The sequence below is a fragment of the Protopterus annectens genome, chromosome 5.part1 (assembly GCF_019279795.1).
Source record: "Protopterus annectens isolate FY-2018-M chromosome 5.part1, PAN1.0, whole genome shotgun sequence".
Classification (NCBI taxonomy): domain Eukaryota; kingdom Metazoa; phylum Chordata; order Ceratodontiformes; family Protopteridae; genus Protopterus; species Protopterus annectens.
This window is the reverse complement of record NC_056736.1, coordinates 735541109-735553687: the sequence shown is the minus strand read 5'-3', so window position 1 is coordinate 735553687 and position 12579 is coordinate 735541109. Positions and strand designations below refer to the sequence as shown.

Below are 12579 nucleotides of genomic sequence, written 5' to 3'. Positions count from 1 at the left end.
GCTTTCATATACCAACACATATCATAATTGCAGATGCACTTGTAGTGTGGCAAGTTCATTGTACCCAGTATTCTGTTTATTTTCTTGAGACTTATTCAGGTGCTCAGAACCAGCTTTGTTTGACTGTAAGCATTTGTGTCCTCGACTGTTTTGCAGGAGCTATATCACCCTTGGTTCTAATGTGTCCATATAGAGTGGCAGAGGCCTCCCCATGCATTTGATCTGATAAAATTATGGGCAAAGAATGTACATCTGATGTAATTACATCACATAAGTCAAGTTCAACAGCTGTGTCAACACTTCCACTGTGGCACATGTGACTCAGAACCGTGGCATATGTGACTCATAGCCACATTATTTGTTGGAAGAATCGATGTTTAGTTCTAGCAGAGAGAAGCATTTATTGTGAATGCACTGACATCATACAACAGCCATTACACTAAGTCAGTATTACACATTGATATGTTACACGAACACAAATCCGTATGTTTTGATTTCAATGCAGTATAACATCTGCATTGCCAGTGTCATGGTCCATTGGCACATGCAATGAGCATTGCATTGTACTCATAGACTGTGCTTCATTTCTTGTTTGGTATGTATTCAAAAATACAAGGACACTTGATATTGGACTGATCACAATTGTGGGCACATGAGCATAGTCAGTTAGTTGTCATCAGTCTGACATGCTGATGTGACATTCATTATTAGGGATCCTTTCTTAATTCACACATTAATTTCAGTTGTTTGTGACAATTTTCATTGATATATGCTGTGGCAGATGCAGTCTGGAATAAATCACATTACATTGTGGTATTTGTATCTGTGGTGCAGTGGTTAGCATTGTCGCCTCGCAGCAAGAGGTTCTCCGGTTTGATCCTCGGTTGGGGTGCCTTCTGTGCAGAGTCTGCATGTCCTCCCTGTGGTCGCATGGGTTTCCTCCGGGTGCTCTGGTTTCCTCCCACATCCCAATGACATGCTGCAGGTGGATTGGACACTCTAAATTGGCCCTAGGTGTGAGTGCGTGTGTGTGTGTGTGTGCCTTCTGTGGAAAGTTGCAACTCGAAATTGTAAAACTCCACTGCTGGCAATGTTGTTGCTAACACTCAGCAGACAGGTGATCCGCTGTGGCAACCCCTAACCAGGAAAAGCCGAAAGAAGAAGAAGAAGATTATGTGTCTGCCTCATAATTATGTTAGGCAGGAGTGCCTTAAGCAAGTTTATTACATATGGCACAATCTGTTCCCGCATTTGTACAGCCACACACTTACATATGGGGTCCATAACCATTAGAATATGGAAGTGCAGAATTCCCTTCAAGGGTGTTCTTAATACACATTATGCTTATTTCTGTGGCATACACAGTTCATACGCAGCTCAGTCGTAACACTGATGACATGGTTTTCATTCTTCCAAAAGGGGACTGTGGCTTATGAGTAATTCTTCTTTTCAAACATGTCATACTGAAGAATTGCAGGCTGTGCAAATATGCCCTAATATATGAACTGTCCTTGCTAACTGTCCTCTCAACGCTGCATGTTAATGACATTTGTATCACAATTACACCCTTCTAGTTGAATATTACTTTGTGTAACTCTCACATGCTACACTAGCATGTCCGTTTTTAGCTCACTATATTTGCTAAGGAAGTGGGAACATTATTAATTATTATGACATACATATTGCATAACTGTACGTTACAAAATTGTCTTTGAGACATATGCACATTTACAGAAGTTATCTTAGTACAATTTCAACATTTACCTTGCCCTCTGCCTTACTTCTGAATTTAGATCTGTCATTTGTGTGCACTCTTTCCTCAGCACCCTTTCCCTGCTTGGTATAACTTTCATTGTAGCTGCCCTTGCCACCCCACCACTTCTTTATTTTTGGAGAGCTATGTTTTAATTGTGTGTAAATTGTCCTCAGCACACTTTCTCTGCATTTTAGTTGCCCTGCTTTACATTTGCAGCTGTCAGTGCCAGCACGTACACCAGATTCGCCTTGGGCTGTGTATGCTTGTGCTGCTCAGCATGTTTTTGTGGCTACCAACACTGTTGCTGGCCATGAACTCTTGCTTGTATTTGTGTAAGCGTGATGACCAGCATGCATATGCAATTAGCACCGCTGCTCATCGCACAAAGCGTGATGAGCAGCATGCATATGCAATTAGCACCGCTGCTCGTCGCACAAAGCGTGATGAGCAGCATGCATATGCAATTAGCACCACTGCTCGTCGCACAAAGCGTGATGAGCAGCATGCATATGCAATTAGCACCACTGCTCATCGCACAAAGCGTGATGAGCAGCATGCATATGCAACTAGCACTGCTGCTTGTCGCACAAAGCGTGATGAGCAGCATGCATATGCAATTAGCACTGCTGCTTGTCGCACAAAGCGTGATGAGCAGCATGCATATGCAATTAGCACTGCTGCTTGTCGCACAAAGCGTGATGAGCAGCATGCATATGCAATTAGCACCGCTGCTCATCGCACAAACATGTAAACATCGTACCTGGACAAGTGTCTTTACATAAATAAATCAGGGTACAATTAGAGCTATATTTCTGAGTTACACAGTATATTAACCTGTATAACAGTAATAGGTAATACAACACAAAGTGAGCTGTAATGAACTGTTATTTCTAAGACTTGAGAGATGTTTACAGCACCTGTTCTCCCTTTCTTCCGTGACTGCCTAGTGTACTCTGATCTGACTGTTTATCCCCTGAATTGCCTAGTGTACTCTGATGTGACTGTGTGCCCTTGCCTAGTGTACTCTGATCTGACTCTGTATCCCTGCAGGATTGCTTAGTATAATACGAGCGGACTGTATATTCTCTGAATTGTCTAGTATACTATGATCTGACTCTGTATCCCTTGAATTGCCTAGTGTACTCTGATCTGACTGTGTATCCCTTGAACTGCCTAGTGTACTCTGATGTGATTGTGTGTCCTTGCCTAGTGTACTCTGATCTGACTGTTTATCCCCTGAATTGCCTAGTGTACTCTGATGTGACTGTGTGCCCTTGCCTATTGTACTCTGATATCATTGTGTATCCTATTAGTCATTAAGAGTAAAGCATCGCTGACAGTGTTCTTACAATGATAATACAATCCCCATTAGGGAACACCACAACACACCATACACAAGTTAAGTGCTACCATTAGAAGACAGGAGAATATATGTTGGCAGCCATGATTTACAATTTACTGCCTTTTCTTTGTCCCACTATTATTTTACATCCAACACAGCACTGGTGCATAATGCTATAAAAATAGCTAAATATATGCCCACTGCACAGGAGAAAGATAAATTACATGAAATCTATGTATCACTTAGGTCAAAGTTTAGTTTTCACTCGCCTCCTTCTTCCACAAAGATTTAGATTTGTTTTGGGGTAAACGGCATCTTCATATGTTGTTCCCCAGTTCTGGAATAGCTTCTTCCAATGGTTATTATGTATACATATCTTTGGAATATCACATACAATTTGACTTCTTTATTACTAGTGAGGGCTGAATATTACTACAAAACCAAGAGTTTCTATCTGAGTATTGCATCCTAGTATTTAATGTGACATTTATTTGATAAAATAAACTCATATCTGTTTGCAATACTTTTGTTGATGATATAACGTTTTTTGTTGTATCCTTTCATTTGTGGGATGCATATGATCTTAGCTGCTTTTAAAACATGTTAACGCTGACAGAACATCTGTTCTATTATTAATATAAATATATGTCTCAAAGTAAACAATCCTCACTCTGGCTGACTGTTATTTAACATTCAGAATAGCAGTGTATGTCGTAACATCACAATAGCTGAAACAGTAAACGACACAGTATATACGTTCAGTGAATTGTTTATTCACAGGTTTGGCTTGTTTGTTGTAGTATGCACCATATTTAGACAAGGGCTACTGTAAAACAATGGCATTTCATTCAAAAGTCTTGGTGTTTGTCCGAACAGTCTAAACCAAACTCCATCTTGTTAAATGCCACAGTTCGACCATCTGTGCTACAACAGCATGAATTAAGTCCATTAATTAGAACCAAATTCATTTTCAACAACTTTCACTGAATTACTATAAATATTATAATGTACTTACTCAAATTCCTTAATGCACTACCGAAAGAAAAATTTGGAGTTTGCACATTCTGGTCAACCATTGGAGCACTGTTCATTTAATAGCTATAAGGATTTTCTCTCATCACTGCCACCTAATTTATACTTTATATAAAGCATTCGTCTCCAAAAAATACTGAATGGGATTTTAGAATTAAGATCATTTTGTACTGTTAACTTACACAGCATTAATATTGCAAGTTTTCATTAATTTAAGAACTAAAAAATAAGATTAATTTGGTTATAGAAACTGCTTGAACAATCACATGTAGAAGATCTCAAATGCAAAATGTTATTTTTTCAAGAATTTTCAGTAAATGAGCAAACACTGGCTAAAAAGCTAAGCATTTGGATACACCAATATTATTGGAATGCCATATGTTTTTTCAGTTAACCCTCTGAATGCTATATTGTCATTCTGTGTCATTTTAGTATGCGTGCCAAGTGCAGTAAAATCATATCTGTTACAGCAAGAGTACACATCAATGTTACACATTTGACTGCATATATGTTGTATTCTGTTTTGCATGGACCTGAATAGCTGGGACAATTCTTTCAGTACATTTTAATACAAGAAAATGGAAAATACTATGCAAATTACATTTTGTATTTCAGAGCAAACCAGAAATTCCAGTTATGTCATGTGGACTGCAAGCTGCTTAATAGTAATATTGAGCAAACTCATACATCAATGACTGAGAAAAGATGTTTCTTGCCATAGTTAATGGTCTATTTAAATATCTGGTAGTCAAGAAAGAGAAAATACCGTAGAAATCACTGAATGATAAAAAGACTACAAAATATACTTTCATTTTAAATGGTAGTATTCAAAGAGAAAATAAAGTTATGTTTAAGTCTCACTGTTAGAACCATATTTGTATATCTGTCTCATTAAATCTAGAGGTATAATAAAAGGTTAAAGTAATAATGTATGTGTGCAAGTTGTCCTTTGTAAAGAAAAGTACAAATAGTTTATCTCTAGTGCATATAACAAACTCACACACCTACAGGGAAATGAAAATTCACCCTCTGAGACAAATATAAAAATATGGCAGTATGTTTTTCATTTCAAAATTAACTAATGCACTTAAAATCAGTATTAATAAATAACAATATACATAAGAAAATCAGTAATAAATATGATACAGAATAAATAAGATGGTGGCCATAAGATGTGCTTATTGCATTAGAAAGACCTCTTGTGGATTTTTGTGCACACAGACTGCAGTGTAATACACTCAACAACTCCATGTTTGTTGCACATTTTGTAATATGTGGAATTTACAATCCAAAAATGACATTGAAGTCTTTAGGTTCACCTCAACATGCCATAAATGACCAGATCACCAATCACATTGTTCTGATGTTCCCATTTGACAGTGGTAAATAAATTAAAAATATCAAAATTAATGTTTTTTTCCAGGGGAGATGCCCTCATCACCCCCCGATGTGTGGAGGGGTTACAACCCGAATGTACGCGTATACCACCTTCAAGGTCTCACTGACATATATACACTGCGTTTCCCTTTCCTTCAAGCTGGTGCAATCCTGGAGGCAGTATATTCACAGAATGGGGATGAATGCATAAACTCCCACATTGTAGGGTGCAGCCTTTTAGCAAAAATATAAATTTGAAGGATCATGCAAGTTAGTGTAAGCCCCAGTGGTAAATTGGGGGCAGTCTAGTTACATTCGATAAGTTGGGTGTTGGAAATTGAAGTAGACATAAGTCTTTCAGCAACAAAATGAAATTCATCTTTGAGATAACTTAAGTGGACATACAAAAATAGTACAGGTCAAAGACTCTTAACATGTGAAAGTATACACACATCACATGCATGCATGGCAATGTGTGCATATGTGTATGTGTGTATGCCACATAAGCACAAATTCACATGGTGGGTCAGGATGGCTGCATTTACTGCACCAAAACAAGAACAGACATTCATAACAACAGTACTTTGTTTCCATGTCACATGTTTGCTTTTTGCCCATTGCTAGTGATGGACTGGTTAATAGAAGCATGAATGAACAGGAAATGCTATATTGTTGTTAATGGTTAACTGCATCTAACAGTTCGAAGCAGCAAACCAAGATAATGCCAATAAATATGAGCTGGAGAAAGCGTTATTATCACAACATGAACAGAACCCATGGTGTATATCACTTTGAACAGAGGATCCTCACTGGATGATATACATATCTCTTCTTTATCCTCTTCTTTTTATTTAATTTTAATAGCAGTACCAATTCAGTCATGTCATATGGCCTTGTGAAGACATCATATCCAAGAAGTAAAGTGCAATTACACTAAACATATTGGTTTGAAATACAGATATTAGCTAATGTTAGATGCTAACTTCCAGGTAAGTTTCCCTTTTGATACATAATTTCACAGTGTGACTTTCAGCACTATAAACGACAGTAGCTATTTTTGTTACACGTTACCGAATTTCTAACGTAGCTGTGATTCTACAAAGGAATATTTTTTTTTCACAGCTAAATTGCCAAACCAGGTCAGCAGTCTCCTTAGGTAAAGTCACAAGTAGATTGAGAGACAATTAGACATGGCACTAGATAGGATAACATTAACTTTCTCTCATCTGCTTGTACTCTCACTCAGGGTGCTGTTACCAAAATGTGATGCATACTGCTGTAATGACGCTTGCTGACATACAATTTGTTACATACTTCAGACCTTTATTCTGTACGCCTGAATATTCAAAAATTTTAGTAAGGGGCTTCCTTCTGGCAATGCCAATTTTCTGAAACATGATTTTATCATCTGCCAAATTGTGCTACAAATTCCAACTTCTGACTCTTCTCTGATCCAGATTGCTTCTAACTAAGATGGAACAAAGTTCTTTGTGAAGTTCGTTCCTTTCTCATATAAGCTCATACAGTTATTTCATCAGTATCACCCCTCTGTTTCATGACCATTGGGTAACTTCTACATAAAAAACAGGATAGAGATGAATATAGCCGGGGGGGGGGGGGTAGATCTACTTTCTTAAACTACAGAAAAGAGCTCTTTCTTCATTGAGCTTTACCCCTGCTGATTTATTTATTTATTTATTTTTCTGCCATGGAAACTGTGCATCATTGCTGAAATATTACTTGGCACTCAGAGGGTTAACTCTTCCTAGACTTACATATTGCAGTGCTTTCCTAGCGTGACTGACAAAACATTCATTATTTCTATTTAAAAAATAATTTAGAAAATTGCCTTAACCCTTTGAGAACAAACAAAAGCAGCATTTTGCTATCTGGAAAGCAAAGTGAACGTCCTTTTACAATTAGAGTTGAATAATTCTAGAGGCATCCTATCCAAATAGATTTCCTTTTTACGTTTTCAAGAATGTTATGAATCCCGCTGTTATTTAACCATTTTTGCAGCTGGTGCCATGGACATTCGGTGCTCAAAAGGTTAAGCCAAGATTTATCGATAACCAAGGTGACCCATTAAAAGGGCGAATTAGGTGAGCGAACAGTCTCCGATGAGCTTGGTGAATAATCTTCTGATTCTGAGTTAAGTTCTGGTGGTGCGCGTTGTGCCATATAGGAACTCCTCACATCCTGGTTGCGTCTTCGTCTGAAAATCTGCCTCTCCTTATCAAGAGCGGTGGTCTGGCAGGGGCATAAAGAAAAAAAATGACAGAATAGTTCAGTTACTACTCAAGACATTTGGTTAGGTTATGTGGTAATCCACTAACACTGGCACTGAATCAAAATTAGAATTTAAAAACATCTCAGTGATATGCTCCTGGATGTTTTATTAATCTATAAACAATTCCAAAGCAAAGTCAGCATTTCCAGTATGAAAATAACCCTTTATATTCCCAGTCTTGCCATATGAATAGTGAGAATGTGATAACAAGAACATGTTAACCTGTTAATACACTTTTCCTGTTTACACATTTTATGTTACCTTTTTAAGTGTAAATACATTTTAAATTTTTGTTTGTGCATGCATTTTAATGTCAACACAATCTTTTTTTATAACTTCTGAGTGTCAGTACAGTTTATATTTTTGTTTATGCATGCATTTTAATATCAACACAATCCTTTTTATAACTGTGTGTGTCTTAGTTACTTATTAGACTGTAGTCAGAATTCAGTGTTGTACTTTAAGTTATTTTTTTAACTTTATGCATTTGAAAACCATGTACTTCCACTGGGCACAACTATCCCTTTTCAAGGGACAACTGGGAGCTCTGCCTGGTAAACTGACTTGCTCAGAGTCACATACCTGCAAACTAGGTAGGCCCCCTGGGCACAAGTGTCCTTTTTTAGGGAGGATGTGGGAACTCTGGTCAAGTGACTTGCTCAGAGTCACACAGTAGTCAAATGGAGGTAGAAAGTATCAAACCCTGCACACTTGCCTACAGAAAGCAACTCATTAACAGCTCATAGCCTTAACCCTCTGTGCTATCTGTCACATTACATTAGCATGTTTCAAATATCAGCTAGTAGGTTACCCTGCCTTTTCAGTACAAAGAGATAGGATAACAAGGTACGTAAATGACCATATAGGGCCTGCTTTAAACACTGCGACACAAACTAATTAAGGATGTTTTGAGCAAGGGAAAATGAGTACTGTTAAATTATGTAAGCAATAATTTTAGCAAATAAATTAGTATCAAATTCAGAGCTGGACAGGGAAAATTCATGGGGCTATGTTCTAGTACAAGGAAACCCTGAACAGGAGAAGACAGGGCACTGACAGAAGATGGAATATGACATGACTATAGTAGCACAACAGTGCAGCACTTAGTATTGTCAGCTTACAGTGCTTGGTTCACTGGTTCAATTCTTGGCTGGGGTGTCTAATGGGTGGCATCTGCATGCTCTTCTTGTATCATCATATGTTTCATCAGGTATTTCTGTTTCAACCCACATACCAAAGACATACCACAGTCAAACTGGTGATTCTCTAACTTGTAGTTATGCATGTCTTGTTACTCAGTGGGTGCCAGGACAAGGTCCCATTCCACTTGCATTTGATAAAGTGCTTATTTGAAGAATGAATGAAAGAATGAATAGATATGTTTCCCCTAAGCAAGGTACAGACAGTGGAAATCAAAGGTAAGCATAGCATGGGAAGGAGGAGGTTCAGATGGGGCAAGGAAGGGGGTCTAGTTTTAAAGAATTCATGGTGATTGAACAAAAGCAATCTCCGAATGACATTAATGTGAATCAGTATTGCTGAAAATCACTTTCAATGATAAACATTTTTTTTTGTTAGAAACATCTAAATTTCTCAGCTTGTATATACTAACCGCATGGTCGTATAGTTGTGGGGAAAATGGTCTTCAGTGATATTGATTCACAGGAAAGGCACCGATAAATATTGGTGAATGAGCTGCTTCTCATTTTAAGTCCGACATAAGCTGTGGTACACTGCTGTGGTATACCACTGTGGTACACTGCTGTGGTATACCACTGTGGTACACTGCTGTGGTATACCACTGGGGTATACTGCTGTGGTTTAGCACTGAAATGTTCTGCTGCGGTATACTGCTGTGGTATACTACTGTGGTTTACCACTGTACTATACTGCTGTGGTTTACCACTGTACTATATTGCTGTGGTATACAAAGGTGACATGCTGCTGTGGTACACTGCTGTGGTATACCACTGGGGTATACTGCTGTGGTTTAGCACTGAAATTTTCTGCTGCGGTATACTGCTGTGGTATACTACTGTGGTTTACCACTGTACTATACTGCTGTGGTTTACCACTGTACTATATTGCTGTGGTATACAAAGGTGACATGCTGCTGTGGTATATTGCTGTGGTATACCACTGGGGTATACTGCTGGACTCCCTATTACGCTGTCACAGATGCAGGTTGTCGAATGCTTCTTTGCTGAACTGAAAAACGGGAAAAGGCAAAATAGCGAAGGGGCTTTTCAGTGAATTCTTTCCCTGGGAAAGAATTCCCTTGGCCGCTTTCGCTACTTTGCCATTTTCGCCACTGTACTGGGATCTTGGAGTTGGTATATTTAAGTAGGGGGATGGGGGGAAGTCCCCCACATTATATAATGTCTTGCAGTTTTTTTTTTTTTTTGTTTAGGAACAGCAATTTTTTTTCCCTTGGGAAAAAATCACTGTTCTGAGGTTTTGACGTTGTAAGCTTTTGCTTACATGGGGTAGATTATGTGCCGTTCACTCTTCTGAGCATGCGATATCATAATATAGACCCATACTGCTGTGGTTTACCACTGTACTATATTGCTGTGGTATACTACTGTGGTATACTACTGTGGCATAGTGCTGTGGTATACTGCTGGGGGTATAGTATACTGCACTGCTAGGGCAAAATGACAAAAGTAATGGTGGAGAAGACATAATAGAGGGTTTTAAGATGGCATGGGGAAGTCGGAGGTCGAAAAAGAAAAGTGAGCGTCAGACAGCAGCTGCAGAACATGAGCTGTAGCACCTGGACAGACTCCATAGGCTAGGAGTCTCTTCTGTCAAAACTGCTACATGGTTCATATCTTCACAAAATTAAGTTTGTTTTAAATAGTGTGTTCCTTCATTGAAGGTTGTGTGTTAGGCCCGGCAAGCCAGCACATAAAACTCTACTGCCAATCATTAGCGGACCGGAGTTCCGCTGTGGCGACCCCTAACCGGGAAAAGCCGAAAGACACAAACAAATATTGCTTACTGATGAAAAATAATGTTGTTGATTCATCTGGAATAAATGTTATTTTGTTTGTAATTTCACCCCATTGGCAACAACATTTATTCAGACATATCAATCACCCATGTAACACCATAAGTTCTCAATAAGAGGAAACACCTAGATGGGGGGGGGGGGGGGCAGAGTTGGCATACTGAGTGGCACTTTTTTCCTTTGTAATGTTGTAATCATTCCCACCCTCAGCTCCTCAAATCCATCTTGAGATAGTTTTCAGCACATGCAACCATGGGTTACAAGACATTTAGTCATGTTCTTTGTAGACGTGTCCCCATACACTACCAAGTGACCATAAAAAAACACATATGTTGAAATCCCTGGTGATCATATCATCAGGAAATAACCACACTCACAGAAATGTACAACATCTGAGTAACCATGTAGATTTCCTGATGAGCTAAATCAAAAGACATACCCAAATAAGTGTTCTTGCAGGGAGACAAACCTTCTGTGCATGTCCCATAACCTATATAAACCATAACTGTAAGATCACAAAAAAATGGAGAAAGGGAAAAGGTGTTATCTAATCCAACTCTTTACTCTTCTGTGTGCTTACATGGTCTCAAAGTCAGCGGGTACTAGAAGTCGTACTGTAGTGTGACAGCGACGTGTGATCCCCAAGATCCGATCAGAATGGGGTCCCTGATTTGGTCCATGAGCTGGTATCTTGTCCTTTTAAGCTTCTGTTATGAAAACTAGGATCGGAATGCCTAGGTCATAAGTGCACAGTCCACTAAACCACAAAAACTGCCAGTAACATCACATCTGATGGGACTGATTGAAACAAGCACTTATTGAGGGGGGATGTAACCCTAGTGCCATAGTTAGTGGTCTCTCCAAGTTGAGGAACAAAATTTGAAAAAAAAAAAGAAAAGAAAAGAAGTAATTTCTCCAAGTTGAGGAAAAAAGTTGTCTCTCTCTCTATGTTGGGGACCAAAAAGGATGAAACTGTAGTAAACAGCTTGCTACAAATAAATGTAACAAGTAGCTTGCTACAAATAAATGTAACAAGTAGATTACTACTGTAGAATACCAGGCACAAAGTGCTTTGATGCTTCAGCCGTGTCCACAAATACAGTATTGGGATTCATTTCTGAATGTCGGTACTGCCATACGGCATTATCTGCAACTAACTATCACAACCCCAATATATTGCACCTGGGACAGCCGCCCCCTTTTCCCCATGCTGCAATGAGGACATGTGAAAAGCTGTCCTGTAACCTATGTATCTGTGATTTAAGCGTCACTAACCCTATAAAAATGCCATCAGCCCCAGGGCAAATGGCAGTCACAGGCAGAAATTCCCCACCCCCCCTTTAAAAGGAAAATCAGTTATTAGGATTCCATGGCCTGTACTCCAACACTCCAGTCTCCTTAAACAATTCCACGTCACCAAAGAAATCAGTTAAATGTCATGATCCTTCTTAGTGTGTCAGCGCAAACAAATGTAAAGCAACGAGCTGTAATTGTACTGATAGCTTGAAAGAAAAAAAAATGTATTCACAACTTATGGGTAATAAGAAATTTACTCCAGAATATAAGGTGTGTAAGCTCCCAAGTGCTTTATGTTTTCCAGTTAATTAACTCTCAGTCTATGAGTCCCTATGTGACACAGCTGTAGAGTTTAGATTTCAGGCCTAATCTCTGCTTGTCTTCTTCTTGTGTTCACATTAATTTTCTCTGCATGCTTCAGTTTCCTCCCAACTCCCAAAAACATTGAAAGTGATTGGCTGTTCTAAACTGTA

General features: G+C 38.7%; 1 protein-coding gene across 5 annotated transcripts in view; it reads right to left on the bottom strand.

Moving 5' to 3' along the window:
• Window positions 1-3851: 3851 nt before the first annotated feature.
• DCLK1 (doublecortin like kinase 1) overlaps window positions 3852-12579 on the bottom strand; it is a 2564464-nt gene continuing 2555736 nt past the window's right edge. For 2 of the 5 annotated variants that reach the window (XM_044073372.1, XM_044073371.1), the window contains exon 17: window positions 3852-7757. In XM_044073372.1, the coding sequence (XP_043929307.1) occupies window positions 7593-7757 (165 nt within the window). In that variant the 3' untranslated portion in view covers window positions 3852-7592. Of the gene's footprint in view, window positions 7769-12579 lie in introns of all 5 variants that reach the window. The other 3 variants (XM_044073374.1, XM_044073373.1, XM_044073375.1) reach the window with 2 other exon arrangements.